The sequence below is a fragment of the Cyprinodon tularosa genome, unplaced genomic scaffold (genome assembly GCF_016077235.1).
Source record: "Cyprinodon tularosa strain WSP-4 unplaced genomic scaffold, ASM1607723v1 ctg256, whole genome shotgun sequence".
Classification (NCBI taxonomy): Eukaryota; Metazoa; Chordata; class Actinopteri; order Cyprinodontiformes; family Cyprinodontidae; genus Cyprinodon; species Cyprinodon tularosa.
Genome location: NW_024038950.1, coordinates 166,426 through 179,752, shown reverse-complemented (window position 1 = coordinate 179,752; position 13,327 = coordinate 166,426). Strand labels below are relative to the sequence as shown.

The window sequence follows — 13,327 nt, the reverse complement described above, 5'->3', positions numbered from 1 at the left end:
AGCGAAAAAAAATGGTAGGGGTGATCATGGTCACCCTTAGCCCCCCATCTAGCTCCGCCCCTGCATTGCACGTGTCTGGCTCTCCAGTAAATATGACTGAGCTTTAAATACCTAAAAAAAGGAAAAAATAAATAAATAAAAAACAAAACTATCTGTAGGTGTGTAAAGCCTGTAGAAACACACTTAAAACATCCTCTTGCACTAACAGTGGCTGGATATAAACCTATGACCCATTTTTTTGTTTTGTTTTGCAGATTTATTTTAAGATGAATTTTCGTATCAGTTTTCAGTTACATTGCACTCCGCGTTGATTTACATCATTAAATCCCCAAATAAAACTTTGAAGCTTTTGGTTGTAACTTGAGCAAATGTGGAAGGAAGATTAGAGAAAATAGAAAAAGTTGGAGGGCTAATAAAAGCTTTTGTATTGTTGACGTTGGTGAATGGAAGAAGGAGTCTGGCTTTAATAAGAATAAATCTTATTTTCAACAGGCTATTCCTTGGCAGTGCAGAAGTTTTCCCAGACTCTCAGTGCATTCCAGTTCGACTTCATTGGCGACTCTCTGACGGATGATGAGATTAACATAGGTAAGATACCACTATTGATCTTTAGGCTCCTAACAGGTAAGTACTTTCACCAGATATTTACCTTGAGAGGTTTTCTGGATAAAGTAGTCCAATAATTGACAAAAAATCTACTTTCTTACCTATTTTATTTGATTAAAAAAAACTTCCTCCTTTACGTAACCCTGTGAAGTAGGGGAACTTCTCTTGACTCTGAGTAACCAGAATGTAAAGCCTATTCTTATGTCATTACGAGGACGTTTTTTATTACAGAGTGCATGCTGATAAGTTCTTTTTTCCCCCATCTTATATTATACAAGAGTGTTTCCGACATTGGTGTGTGAAATACAATAATGTGTGATCCGGTCCTTGTCTTTTTGTTGTTTTTCCCCAGCTGAGTCATTCCAGGAGTTTGCCGGCCTCCTGCAGGAAGTGGAGCACGACAGGATGATGCTGGTAGGTTATCAGCTTCCTGCAAATCCTCCTCTGCATCCTATTTGAACCCCTTCAGATATAAAGCCGCATAAGTATTTCCTCCAATAAACAACCCCCTCACCCTGCTGCTCATCTTTTGTTTTTTTATAAAGCTCTCTCCAAGTTTAATTCTGGAAAATAACTTTATTCAGAACATGTTCAGACAGAGAAGCTGTGCGGCATCATGCAGAAACGATTAGCGCATTGCTGGTAATTTTATTTTCTGTTCCCCCTTTAGTTTTCTTGTTCCTTTTTTTTTAGTCAATGTGGCTATATGTTAGTGTTTTTCATTAGGTTTTGATGCCTGCCGCTCCCCGCTGCTAAAAGCCTCTCTGTACTAGAAGTAACATAAACTTTTAGTTGAAGTCATGCTGGTTAAACTGGGTTTGTTTGAATACAGACCTGTTTTACACATGCAAATGGTGTGATGGTGGAAGCACAGAATATTTCATTAATTACTATATTTAAAGGTCATATCTTTCTAACATTTCCTTGTAGGCAAATTTTAGATCTCTATTATATAATGATAAAAATGTATTTTTACATATTTTTCTAGTCATCTGAGAACACTAGTTGAATAGTGATGGCTTATGTCTATAATCCCATATTTAATAAAGTAAGGAGTTATGTTATTAATTGTTGTTTAAGGTAGGTAGAAGAGATGTTGCTCAGAGACTTAACAAACAGCACCATGTAAAGGGATTTAAAAGTTTTCTGTAAAATACATTGTGAGCTGTAATTCACCTCAGTGTTGCTTCATCCCTCGATAAAGAATCAAATGACAGCAGATTTTTTTGCGGGTAAAGCCATCACCATTTGTGCTCCGGGTCTCAGCAGATCTCATGGCATCTGGTATCACCACACCTTTTTCTTTAACCACCAAACTGCTTTGCTGGGCAGCCATAAAGCAGATGTCCAAGGCCGTTTCTCAATATGTGTGCTTGTGCGTTCTCCTGTGCTCGTGAAACGTCATCATCCTCAGCCCTAATACTGTTCCAATTCACAAGAACAGTAGACTGAGAACAGACAAAGTCCCCCAATGTTGTTCTGGCCCCTCCCACTTTACCAAGTATGCATCATAGCAGACTTTTTTGTTCTAGAGATTGACCGCTATCCCAGCATGCACTGCGACAACAGCAGCTTCCAATGGAGAGTATTAAGAGAGAGTATAGTATTAAGTTAAAAGTTCACTTTTCTGTTGCTGTTGTTCTATAAAAGTATGTTTTAAGATCATTTGAGGCGAGAATATTATACTTTAAAGCATCACTATATGGCCCATTTTCTGATTAAGTGTGTTATTAAAAAAAAAGTTCCGATATTGAAAGAACTGTGGAAACCAGCAGACCTCCGATGCTAACCGCAGCCAACAGCCCTCTGTCAGCATAGCCGTGTGTGAAGTACCGCTGGCTCTGATGGTGATTTTTTTTGGTTGTATTTGGCAAAATATTAATTTGATTTGTGTTTATCTGACTGTGTTAATTATTATTTACTCACTGAAAGAAATTAGTAAGAATTTATTATTATCTTGAGCCGGGGTCACCAACCTTTTTAAGGCTGAGGGCTACTTCATGGCTACCGAGTCATAGGAAGGGCTACCAATACTGACCTATGAACTGGAGGGATCAGTGTTCACCTACAGTAAATCTCAACCATAAAAACTCATTTTTATTCTTATTTTATTCTTTTATTCATTTCTAATTTTCTTTTTAATATTGTCATTTTGAAAACACTGAAATATGATGAAATAGTTAACATGCTGAAATAATACATAAATGATTAAAAAGAAGAGCAACAGAATAAAAAAAAAAAAAAACTTAACCCACTGAGTGAGTTCTTCTGTTTTCAGAAGTTGAATAGGGCACCCCATGTGGTCCTTGAGGGCCCCTTGAAGCCCGCGGGCACCGCGTTGGTGACCCCTGATCTAGAGACTATTAATAACAGGAGGTGAAATGCAGCTCCACATGAGCCGAGCGTGTGGTGACGTCACGAGGACGCTTCTGTTCCAATTGACCCATATTTATGCTGCATGCTCTCGTTCTTCCCAAGTCTATACTTCCTGTGTTCTTCACAAGAACATATTTGGCGAGATCACGACTCCGTGCTCGCGTTATTGTAAATTGAGAAACGGTCCAAGCCTCAGTTTCCTTCATATATACCAGCATTTACTACAGTAATGCAGCCTCCTGCCAGGCCACTCTTTACAGAAACATCAGGCAGTCAACATTTCAACATTTGACATGAAATATCACTTCAAGGCAATGCCACTTATGAGATGGATGGAGGGGAAGGTCAGGCGTTTGTTTTCAAAGATTCATCTTTATTAGGCTCTGACACAGGAAAGCTAGAGCTGGAAATAATTATTATTTATAGAAAGTATTTTCCTCTTTATGTTAAACTTTATGCTCACCTTCAATCAATTAATCCTTTGTCTGTGGATCATTGATTGTGGATTATTTCTTCTCTTTAGTCACATATTCCATCAGTTGCCTGTGATAAAATGTTTTTCCATTGTTAAAACTACTGATGGATCAGAATTAAGTCATTTGTGTTTGTCAAGAAAACAAGCTATAATCTTTCAAAATGTCCACAGAAGCAGGATCAGCATTCTTCCATTTTAGTGTTTTGATGAATGACATGACTTAAAGTTAAGTTTTTGAACAATATTTATTTTTCATTATTGTTACCTGGTTTTGAAAAAACAATAATAACACTTTGACTTCATTGTATTTTAGGTTTTCACACTATTATAAATGTGCCGTTTTATCTCTCGTAGTCTAAAAATCTCAAAACTCCTAACGCTACAAAAAAGCGCTTTCTGCTATGTAAAGAGAAGGTTATATTTTAATTTTCTTTTTCATGTCCAGGTCCAGAATGCATCAAATCTCCTCATCAGGCCCTTAGAGAAGTTCAGAAAAGAACAAATAGGAGCAACAAAAGTGAGTACTGTCATGAATTCCTTTTTTATGTCAAACAAAGAGGGTATTATTTATAAAAATGTGCTTCTGGACATTCATATTCAGATGCATTTCTTGTCATTGTGAACCAACATCGCATAAATATAGACCCTTTCTGAGCTACTTCCACTTCTATGGTGTCTTAGGTTACTTCCTCAAAATGTTACAATATATACACCCAGTCTGTGAACATGTTCTATGTAAAGCTTTGGTGCTTATTAGAATGGTGGGTTACAACATTTTTTAAAAGTAAAAAAAAAAAGGTCATAGTGTAAATATAATTTGTATTAAAAATGCGCTTGCTTTTAAACATGATGTTATGATAAGCTTATTTTTTTTTATTTCCACACATTTATTTCTTACATACTTTGATTAAAAAAAAATATACCTTAATGATGTATTTTAGGATTTGAGAGAAACTTGTTTGGAAACTTGGCTGATTTTAGAAAGACATTTGAACCTGATCAAAAACAGGATGCAATAACAAGTGAGCCCAAACTAGACAGTAATGCAAGTCTGTTAATGTGAGAGATTTTGTGCCTGACACCGGGTTCTCAGATGACTGGTATGCCGTGCTGTTGGTAAAATGCTGATCTAATGTTCTAACCAGACAGAACTGCAGCTCCACCAGAAGCAATTCCTCTTTAAAAGGCTTCCTCTCTCACATATTTGCTTCTAAAACCCCAGACATAAAGTTACAAAATCAACTAACCTCTTCGGTTCTTTGAGTTTTGATGACACATTTGTTTTTTGAGGAGACATCTGAGATTATGAGCTTTCACTTAAGGCGATGACTAAGTACAAATACTTTGGATGTTCTACTTGTCAGGGACACTGAACAGCCCATAAAACCTGCTCATCAACTTCTAAGCTTAGAAATGACGTACTGTGCCGCACCCTAGAGGGATTTAAAAGTTAAAGATCTGCTGGTTTTAATGTTTACACTCTATATGAACAACTATTTTTAACAAAATCCAGTCTTTGAGTTTGCAGCAATCTGTCTCCTTGAGTATATATTTAATGACAAAAGAAAGGGATGACTCCCCTTTAATAGGTAGGAACCTTAAATTGGGCCACGACTTCCTAAACTTCAGCCAGCTCCTTTCTGTCCTGTCTCTCGTTATTGGACAGACTGAGTAATCCAGGTGAGTCTGGCCAATATTGTCATGGTTACTGAGGTCCAAGGGAAAAGGACAGCAGTCATTGCTATGGTAACATATTGATGCCCCATGTGCTTGGCTGTAGCTCTGTGGAGCAGGTGGACGCCACATCAAACAATTGCTCCTTTACGTCAAAAGAAATATTTCATAGAGTATCTTCACGTTTGGAATTATTATGTCTTTTTTTTTCTCCTAACGTTTGATTTTCTGTTGGTGGGACAAAAATTCAGCAAACCAGCCGAAAGTACATTTGAATTCATGTGATTCTGCGCAGGCGCAGACTAGCTATTTGAGGGCTGAACGGTCCACTCACCCTACCCACTATGTGGTTTGGGACAGCCCTTAATGTATCAAACCCTCAGCGGGAAAACACAAACGGAGGGTTAATGCTTAGGCAAAGTGTTTGCAGATTGGTCTGGGATTAGGCCTTGGTTTTAGAAGACAGAGAAGACACATAGAAGCACTGATCCAGGAATGCTTTTAATAGCTGAGCTAGCTCACCTGAAGGCCTTCCTCTTGAAGGTATATTGGCTAAACAGAAATGCCAAACTTTAAAAGAACAAACAAGAACACATAGTTAATGCAAAAGCAGCTATAAGTGATGCACATTTGGAGAGTAGCTAGAGTGTTGCAGAGTGAGGGGAAAAAATGTATTTATGTCCTCCAGCAGCCTAAGCATATAACAGCATAACTGCAGAGATAAGAGCCACTCTATAAGACATATATAAAAAAAAAAACACATTGAAGACTTTTTGAAAAAGGTGTTTTTCTGTGCTAACATGTGTAGAATAGCTTGTTACTCTTCATACGCTAATTTATTTGAGCTTTTTACACTGTACCACAAAAAATATGCTGAATTTTCAAGTTTTAAACTTTTTATCCATGAAACAAAACAAGTTTTTAAGTTTCAGTGATAGCAAGTGACTGGGCATATTACCTGTTATGTAATTTTAGACATTTTGCCAAAGATTTTTGTTAGTTGAGCATTTTTACAGAAATGGTTTACATCACAATCACCCACTCTTCTTTTTGAAGTTTCCTTTTATTAACTGGAATCTGTAAGATGCTGACTGTATTCAATGCTTTAAATGTTAGATCTAAATAGATTTTTTTGTATTTCGCTTTAACAAATGTTTTAAACCTACAAAATACTACTATAATAATGTGTTTTCATGAATTTTTTATTCTACAGTGGGACTTTATACTTGATAGTTCTCTTTTTTTTATTTCTATTGAGGTCTTAATGTGCTGCATATCCTATAATCTTACTTACAACATTTGATGTGGTTTTGCTCATAAATCTTACAGGAAAAGAGAAAGAAGTTTGAGAAAGAAAGTGAAAAATACTACTCCCTGCTAGATAAACATTTGAGCATTTCTGCGAAGAAGAAGGAGAGTCAGCTTCAAGAGGTGGGTGAAGTTGTTTTCAGTTCTTTATGGAAATGTGAATCTTATTGGGACAGTGTTTTGGTCAGTCAGATAAACAACGCTCTCTGTTTTCACTGAAGGCCGATGAACTCCTCGACAGTCAGAGGGTGAATTTCTATGAATCATCAGTGGAGTACGTATATCAGATCCACCAAGTTCAGGACAGGAAGAAGTTTGATGTTGTGGAGCCGGTGAGTGCTCTGAGTGGTTTCCCACTCTTCCTCTTTGTCACCACACACACGGGGAAGATGGTCTTTGATTTACCTCCACGGTCGTACTTTCAGCCGCAGTCTGAAAATATGTTTCATTCTCTGGTCTGACAGGTGCTGGCCTTCCTTCACAGTGTTTTAACTCTCAACAACCTGACAGTGGAGATGACTCAGGACTTTATGCCTTACAAGCAGGAGCTGCAGCTCAGCTTGCAGAATGTAAGTGGTGTATCCGGCCATTATTGGGGTTTTTAATTTCTTCTAACTTGATTTCACTTAGTGCTTTTTTTTTTTTTTTGCTTGCAGACCAGAAACCACTATGAGAGCACCTGCGAGGAGCTGGAAGAGCTGATGAAGAGGATGAAGCATCCATCTCAAATTTCAAAGATGCAAAGTTTCGTGCCGATGGAGGGTTATTTATACTGTCAGGAGAAGCGTATGTATAAAAGATAAAAAATGCTTAGCTTTTTCATATTTAAACAACAAACTTGAATGTGTTTAAATGAATTTAACAGGAAAAAGTACTAGTCTCGCATTTATTCTCATGCCCATAAACCAATCCCTTGCCAGGAAATATTTTTGAGGTTCTCTCTAAGTAAGTCAACAAAATAACTCCACAGAAAACGGCATCATGAGGAGGTGGTCAAGGATGATCCAAGCTCTGAACATCTCAGGATAGCCCAACAAGCCATCATTCAAAAACAGAGACTCTGTTAAGATTAGCAGAGATCCACCGTTAAGTTCTGGAAATCTGTTGACCAGACTGTTAGCAAAGCACTAAAAAAAAAACTGTAGCTTCATCCAAATGTGTGGTACACTTTTCAGATTGTATGCAATTTTTACAACCTCACAATGTTGGTTTAACTTCAAAAATTCCACTTGCATTCATCCAGGTTTGTGGTTGTAACATGAGGAAATGTGAAAGTTAAATTGACTTATAAATACTTAATGTTAGTAATTCAACTAACGATTATTTTGCAAATAGTTTAATCTGTCAATTATTTTTTCGATTAATCGATTATTAATCGGATGGCCTAACATCCATCTTAAAGAAGATTAGTTACAAAATTAAACCAGGCGAAACTAAACCATTCCACTTGAGGAGTTCTGGTTAGAGCATATTGACAGATGGAAAAGTTTTTTTTTTTTTATCTTTAATGCCAAATGTTTATATATTGTATTACAAATTTGGTATAACTACTGCTCTAAGTGGGTTGGTCTGTCAGCTAAAAGCATGTTTTAAAGTCTCTATGCTCCCGTTAATGAATAATCGATTACTAAATTAGTTACCAATTAAATCAACAATCAATTTATCATGTCTAATTAATTGTTTCAGCCCTATTTCATTTGTCTGAGTGTATATATATATATTTGTGTTTTAAATATAAGTAGAACTCTTTATTATTATTTTTTCCTTCACACCAGGGGCTTTGGGTGCATCATGGGTAAAATATTTTTGCACATACCATAAGGAGGGAAGAAGGCTGAAGATGGTGCCGTGTGAACAGAAGCCTGTGACAAAACAGGTGCTTTATCACTAAAACCTTACAAAAAGTGATTCTTTGTCTGCACTAGTGCTGAGGACTCCGTCACCGACAGCTTCTCCAACTTCTCTCTTTCCCTACAGGCCCCGACGGTTCTCACTCTGAAATCCTGCATCCGCCGCAAGTCGGACTCCATAGACAAGCGCTTCTGCTTTGACGTAGACGCCGTCGAGAGGTTAGTGCAGACACGACCTGACGAGGCAACGCGAGGGCCTTGTGGGATAAACAGGTTGAGGCAGCGAGGTGAACAGGTGGTTTGCAAGGACAGATTGTGAAGGCTAAATGGACTGTAGCCCAAACAATCCCTGAGCAACGAGCTGGCGTTGGAAACAGATGGCAAACTTACTGATTGCAAGGGGGGGGGTGAGGAACACAGCAAGCTCATATTTATATAAGCAGGCCATTTGGAACAAAATGCATTTTAATAACTGCTGTAGCTATGAGCTTCCTTGTCACCTCGCAGGCCTTTTTAGGTCTTGAAATCGGTGGAAATACTTAAATGCCAGCGTCGTTTTCTACGGTTTAAACAGAGCATGAATTATGCACTAAGAGATGAATTGAACATTTCTGGTAGTCGGCTGCTCGGTAAACTCAAGGTGGCAGTGCTGTGTAATGTAGAAAGAAACAAGCCTTTTAAAGAAAAGGACAAAACATGCCTAAATGTTTCTGAAATGCTCCTGGGTTTAAAGCAGATATTCTACTGAATGTGAATAAAAGACAAAGGTGAATCCATCTTTTTTTTAAATATCTAACATATTCCATGTACAGTATACAACAATGGCATTCATTTAACTCTGAGAGCTGATTGCATCATAAATGTATTCAATGGTTTGTGGAGGATTTTAGCTCGCCAGAGGAAGCTTTCATCTCATTGCACAGTTGTCTTTGTTAACAATTGATCCACCTGCCTGTAAGCTGTGAAACCTGGAACTGGATGGCGTTTTCTACAACTGTCGTTCTAATGAGTTTAAATTATTACTCACTGTCATCTCCTTTAGCTTCCAGGATGCAGTCTGATAAATCAAAGACGCTTCCTCCCGGGGTGTTCTTATCCGTTTTATTTTTCCATCTACTCCACTTGGCTTTACCAGAATGAGTGCGATGTGTGAATTTAAAAGGACGGCTCATAGTGGTTGGCTGCTGTTGAAAGTGCATCGTTTTAGCTGAATAATTAAATTGCAACCTTTTGCCTTCCTAATGGCTCTTGTTACTGTTTCCACAGAAACGGTCCCGTCACTTTCCAGGCCCTTTCGGAGGGGGACAGGAAGTTGTGGATGGAGGCCATGGATGGAAAAGAGCCTGTGAGTTTGTGCTGCTTGTTTGGAATCTGTTCTGCTTGGATTTTTATTTAAAAAAAAAACATTAAACAACTTTGATTGGCAGTGATTTTATGCATGCTTACAAGTATGCATGCAGGTACGGAAACAAACACACACCCTCGTTTATATGTGATTAGATTCTACTTGCTTTTCATAACAAAAAGATTACAGTTACTGACAGTTTTTACAACTATTTTCACTATTTTCCTTAATCAATATGTCCTCACCATTCTGGACAAGGATAAGCATAACTGGCTCAGGAAAAAAATCCCAAAACTTCTTTTAAAGGGCAAAGAAAATCTATCCAACATATCAGATATATCTATGCTTATGTGAAATAGGGAAGTGTTATTGATTATTGCAGGGAGTACTTAATGATTTCAATCTAATTGATAATGAGATAACAACTGTGATTTAATTTATTCGAAGGAGTCTGCTTCCCAGCATTGCAGTGAAGTAGCTTCATCTTTGTCCGTTCTGACTCTGTCCATGTGGGAAGATGTAAAGTTGACTTTGGAGCTTGGATTTCATTTTGGCTACCTTAAGCCTTGATGGTTCCCAGGTTGATTCTAAATATCCTCAAAAGTTTCCTTTTTTTTCCCCTTGAGATTACAGTTCTGGTCAGATTGGTTTAAACTTGGATATATTTTGGTGTTTCAGTACGAAAAATGTTCTCGAAGACACATAAAATAAACGGTTTTAGAACCATTATTGTAGGTTTCTGCAATGCTCTTTCCAAACCCTGCTAAGAATTTATGTGCTTTGTTAAAAAGCCCATTCTGTCCTGGGAAGCAAACCAATAAGTTCAGAATCACATGTTGGAGGTAAAAAAAATCAATTAACAAGGGTTTGTTTTAGTTTAAACCTGTAAGGATAATTTTAAACCTCCCTAAATTTTCACTGACATCAGTGATTATTTATATCCCCCTAGAAAAAGAGCAATCACATCATTAAAAGCCTTTATATGAATGTGACTTCATGCTGGGCATAAGTGTACTGTGCTGTAACTTCTATAAATCAAGCACAACTATACCTTGAGACAATTCTAATGAAAACAGATTACTTTTGAGGATGTTTAAAATGTAAATAATTAAAAGTAGGGTTGGAGAATATGGCCAGAACGTAGGTTACATTTCTTTATTACAATAAAGCTTTTTCGAAATGTTATATATTTAGAAACTACATAGAAAAACAGAATTTCATTCAATGACAAATACTGTAATCATAGACGTTGATGTATATTGAGATACCAGAAATGTCATGTCACAGGTATTTAATATAAAGTGTATATATATTGATTCTGAATTAAGCATCCACCCTTTTATCATCTATGGGCTTTGATCACAGATATCAGACAAGACAAACATGGCAGAATGCCCCAGGAAGGAGAAGAGTAAGGGCCCCTTTTCAATCACATATAAATTTATGTTCATGCTTGTCAAACAAAGTTACTCTCAGTGGGATCTAAACTGTTGAATTTAATATAAGTTGAAGTTATTTTGAATATATATCCTATAATAAATTCATAACAGTTTTTCAAAGTCTAATGTCCGTTGCAATTGACTCAGAAGTTGGGCGAGTGTTGCTAACATTTATATAACACTTCCAACTTTTATAGTACTGGCAATGCAGAGTTGGGACAAAATCTTGCCCAGTTTTTGATGGTGAAGCTATATGACGAAGCAATAGGCAGTGCTAACCGGTGCTGATCATCAATCTCAGGATCAATTTGATGGAACAAATTGATCCTGAGAATAATCACACAAGCATGATGTGTAATAATTCTGTCAAGTCCCTGGATATTGTGAATGTTTTATGAATTGGGCCTATATAGATAAACTAAATCAGATGCTTTTGACTTGGCTGTGGCCAATTGTTGGTTGGGGTACATGCTGGACACCAAGAGGGCAAACATCAAGATGAATTTAGCCCAATATCTGGTGGGAGTCCATAAAACTGTGGAAGACCCATGAAGTCTTCAGAACCACAGCATGTGCCCTGCAGACCAGTTCATAGATCAGTTTAGGAAGCAAGGCCTGCACCTTGTGCAGTATGACAGCACTGACCACATGCCAAATTATAATGGAAAGAAAGAGGCTACTAAATGAAGGATGCAAATCTGTACAAGAAAAAGAGAAGTCTTGTGATAAGGGTAACATCTAACTGTGCTTTGTGCCACACTGCTGTTCATCGAAAAAATGACAATAAATGAAAACATTCCCAGGCGAATCTCTTTCAATTACAAGTCCCAGGTGAATCCCAGGTGAATTCATTAGCCTGCTATAAAAACTAGAGTTAAACGTTGGAACTTCCATGACTGATTATTGAAGGCAAAACTGATATTTTCAGGTATTTCTCAAATACAATCATACATCTATTGCGTTCATCTATATGTCCAGATTGTACTATAACATTTGCCTTTCTTGTTGCAAAATCATCCTAACCCTCAATGTGATGCACCTACAGTATGAAGTGCATGAGACAGACTGAAAAGCATGCAAAAATCCAGTTCCAGATGTTTATATCATACCTGATTAATTACTATATGGAAAAATCTCAGCCTAATCTCTTTATTGCATTTTATGCCCTTCTTGTTGTGGCCTCCATTGGAATAGAAAAAAAATGTTTTGTTCTCTTTTAACTTTGTTTTAATGTTGGAGTCAGAACCAGTTGCAAAAAGTTTTTTGGCCAAGCAGAAAAACTTGGGTCAAAAGGGGTTAAGCCAAATATTTTTGGTTTTAATGGAGCAAATCCTGCAGAAGCTGCCTGTATTCTGGGTCTCAGAGGGGATGTCTTGGGATTATATTTCTTGAAGCAGAAGATTTCCTTCAGTTTTGCAACTTCTGAGAAGAGTCTTATTTTGCCAGATCTGTCTGTTATTATTTGTTATTATTACAAAGACAAATAGAGGATGTGAAAATTACACACGACACATTTTTTTAGTTCCTTCTTCCTGTGTAACTTCCCTGTCAGAGTCATCAAACTTTTAAAGACAGCTCATGAAGTTTATCCCAAAAAAAACAAGAGTAATTGCATTCTATTGCCAAGCAAACTATAATCATAAAGACGCTGTGAGGTCTGAATAAGGATCTTAAGAAAAAGGAGTATAGTTAGAGTTGTGGTCGCAGGAGCAATAAGCAACATAAGAATCAAAGTAAGATCAAAATGCAAATCATTTCTTGTATAGAGTTATAAACCAAACCAAAGAGGTGCATCTCCACAGCGGAAACAAGACTTTAAGTTTCTGACAGAAAGCTGATTTGTTAAGGACATTTTGAAAATATAAAACTCTGCATGTTTTCTGAAGAAATTCTAGTATGGGGAGTCAAGCTGTGTAATAAAACAGGAGGAACATGCTCTCTCCTCCGAGTCCCAGTGGAAAGCCTTGTGACATTTTGTACGACCTGTAGGCATGCTGAGGAGTGGAGATCAACTGATAGCTTTTTTAGCTTTTATTTCCAAGGCCGATTCAGATTATTTTGACATGAGTCTAACTGATTCTCAAAGTTTTCTTTTAACATTAGTATAGATTCCTGCATTTATCTGACTCAACTGGTTTAAACTTGCTATCAGTTTTAAACCCAAATTTACTGTAAAAGAAACCCGAGCGGCATGAGAAACAAAATAAAAACTCAAATAATTTTTTATTGAAGACCCATCCTAAGCTAACCTAGC

General features: G+C 37.2%; 1 protein-coding gene across 1 annotated transcript in view; it reads left to right on the top strand.

Annotated features, from left to right (window-relative positions):
• Positions 1-13,327, top strand: part of LOC119785690 (oligophrenin-1-like) — a 43,642-nt gene that overhangs the window by 2,565 nt on the left and 27,750 nt on the right. Inside the window, exons 2-11 of the mRNA XM_038288458.1 lie at positions 493-588; positions 959-1,020; positions 3,903-3,974; positions 6,461-6,562; positions 6,661-6,771; positions 6,904-7,008; positions 7,096-7,225; positions 8,215-8,315; positions 8,417-8,508; positions 9,556-9,634. Of these exons, the coding sequence (XP_038144386.1) occupies positions 493-588; positions 959-1,020; positions 3,903-3,974; positions 6,461-6,562; positions 6,661-6,771; positions 6,904-7,008; positions 7,096-7,225; positions 8,215-8,315; positions 8,417-8,508; positions 9,556-9,634 (950 nt within the window). The remainder of the gene's footprint in view (positions 1-492; positions 589-958; positions 1,021-3,902; positions 3,975-6,460; positions 6,563-6,660; positions 6,772-6,903; positions 7,009-7,095; positions 7,226-8,214; positions 8,316-8,416; positions 8,509-9,555; positions 9,635-13,327) is intronic.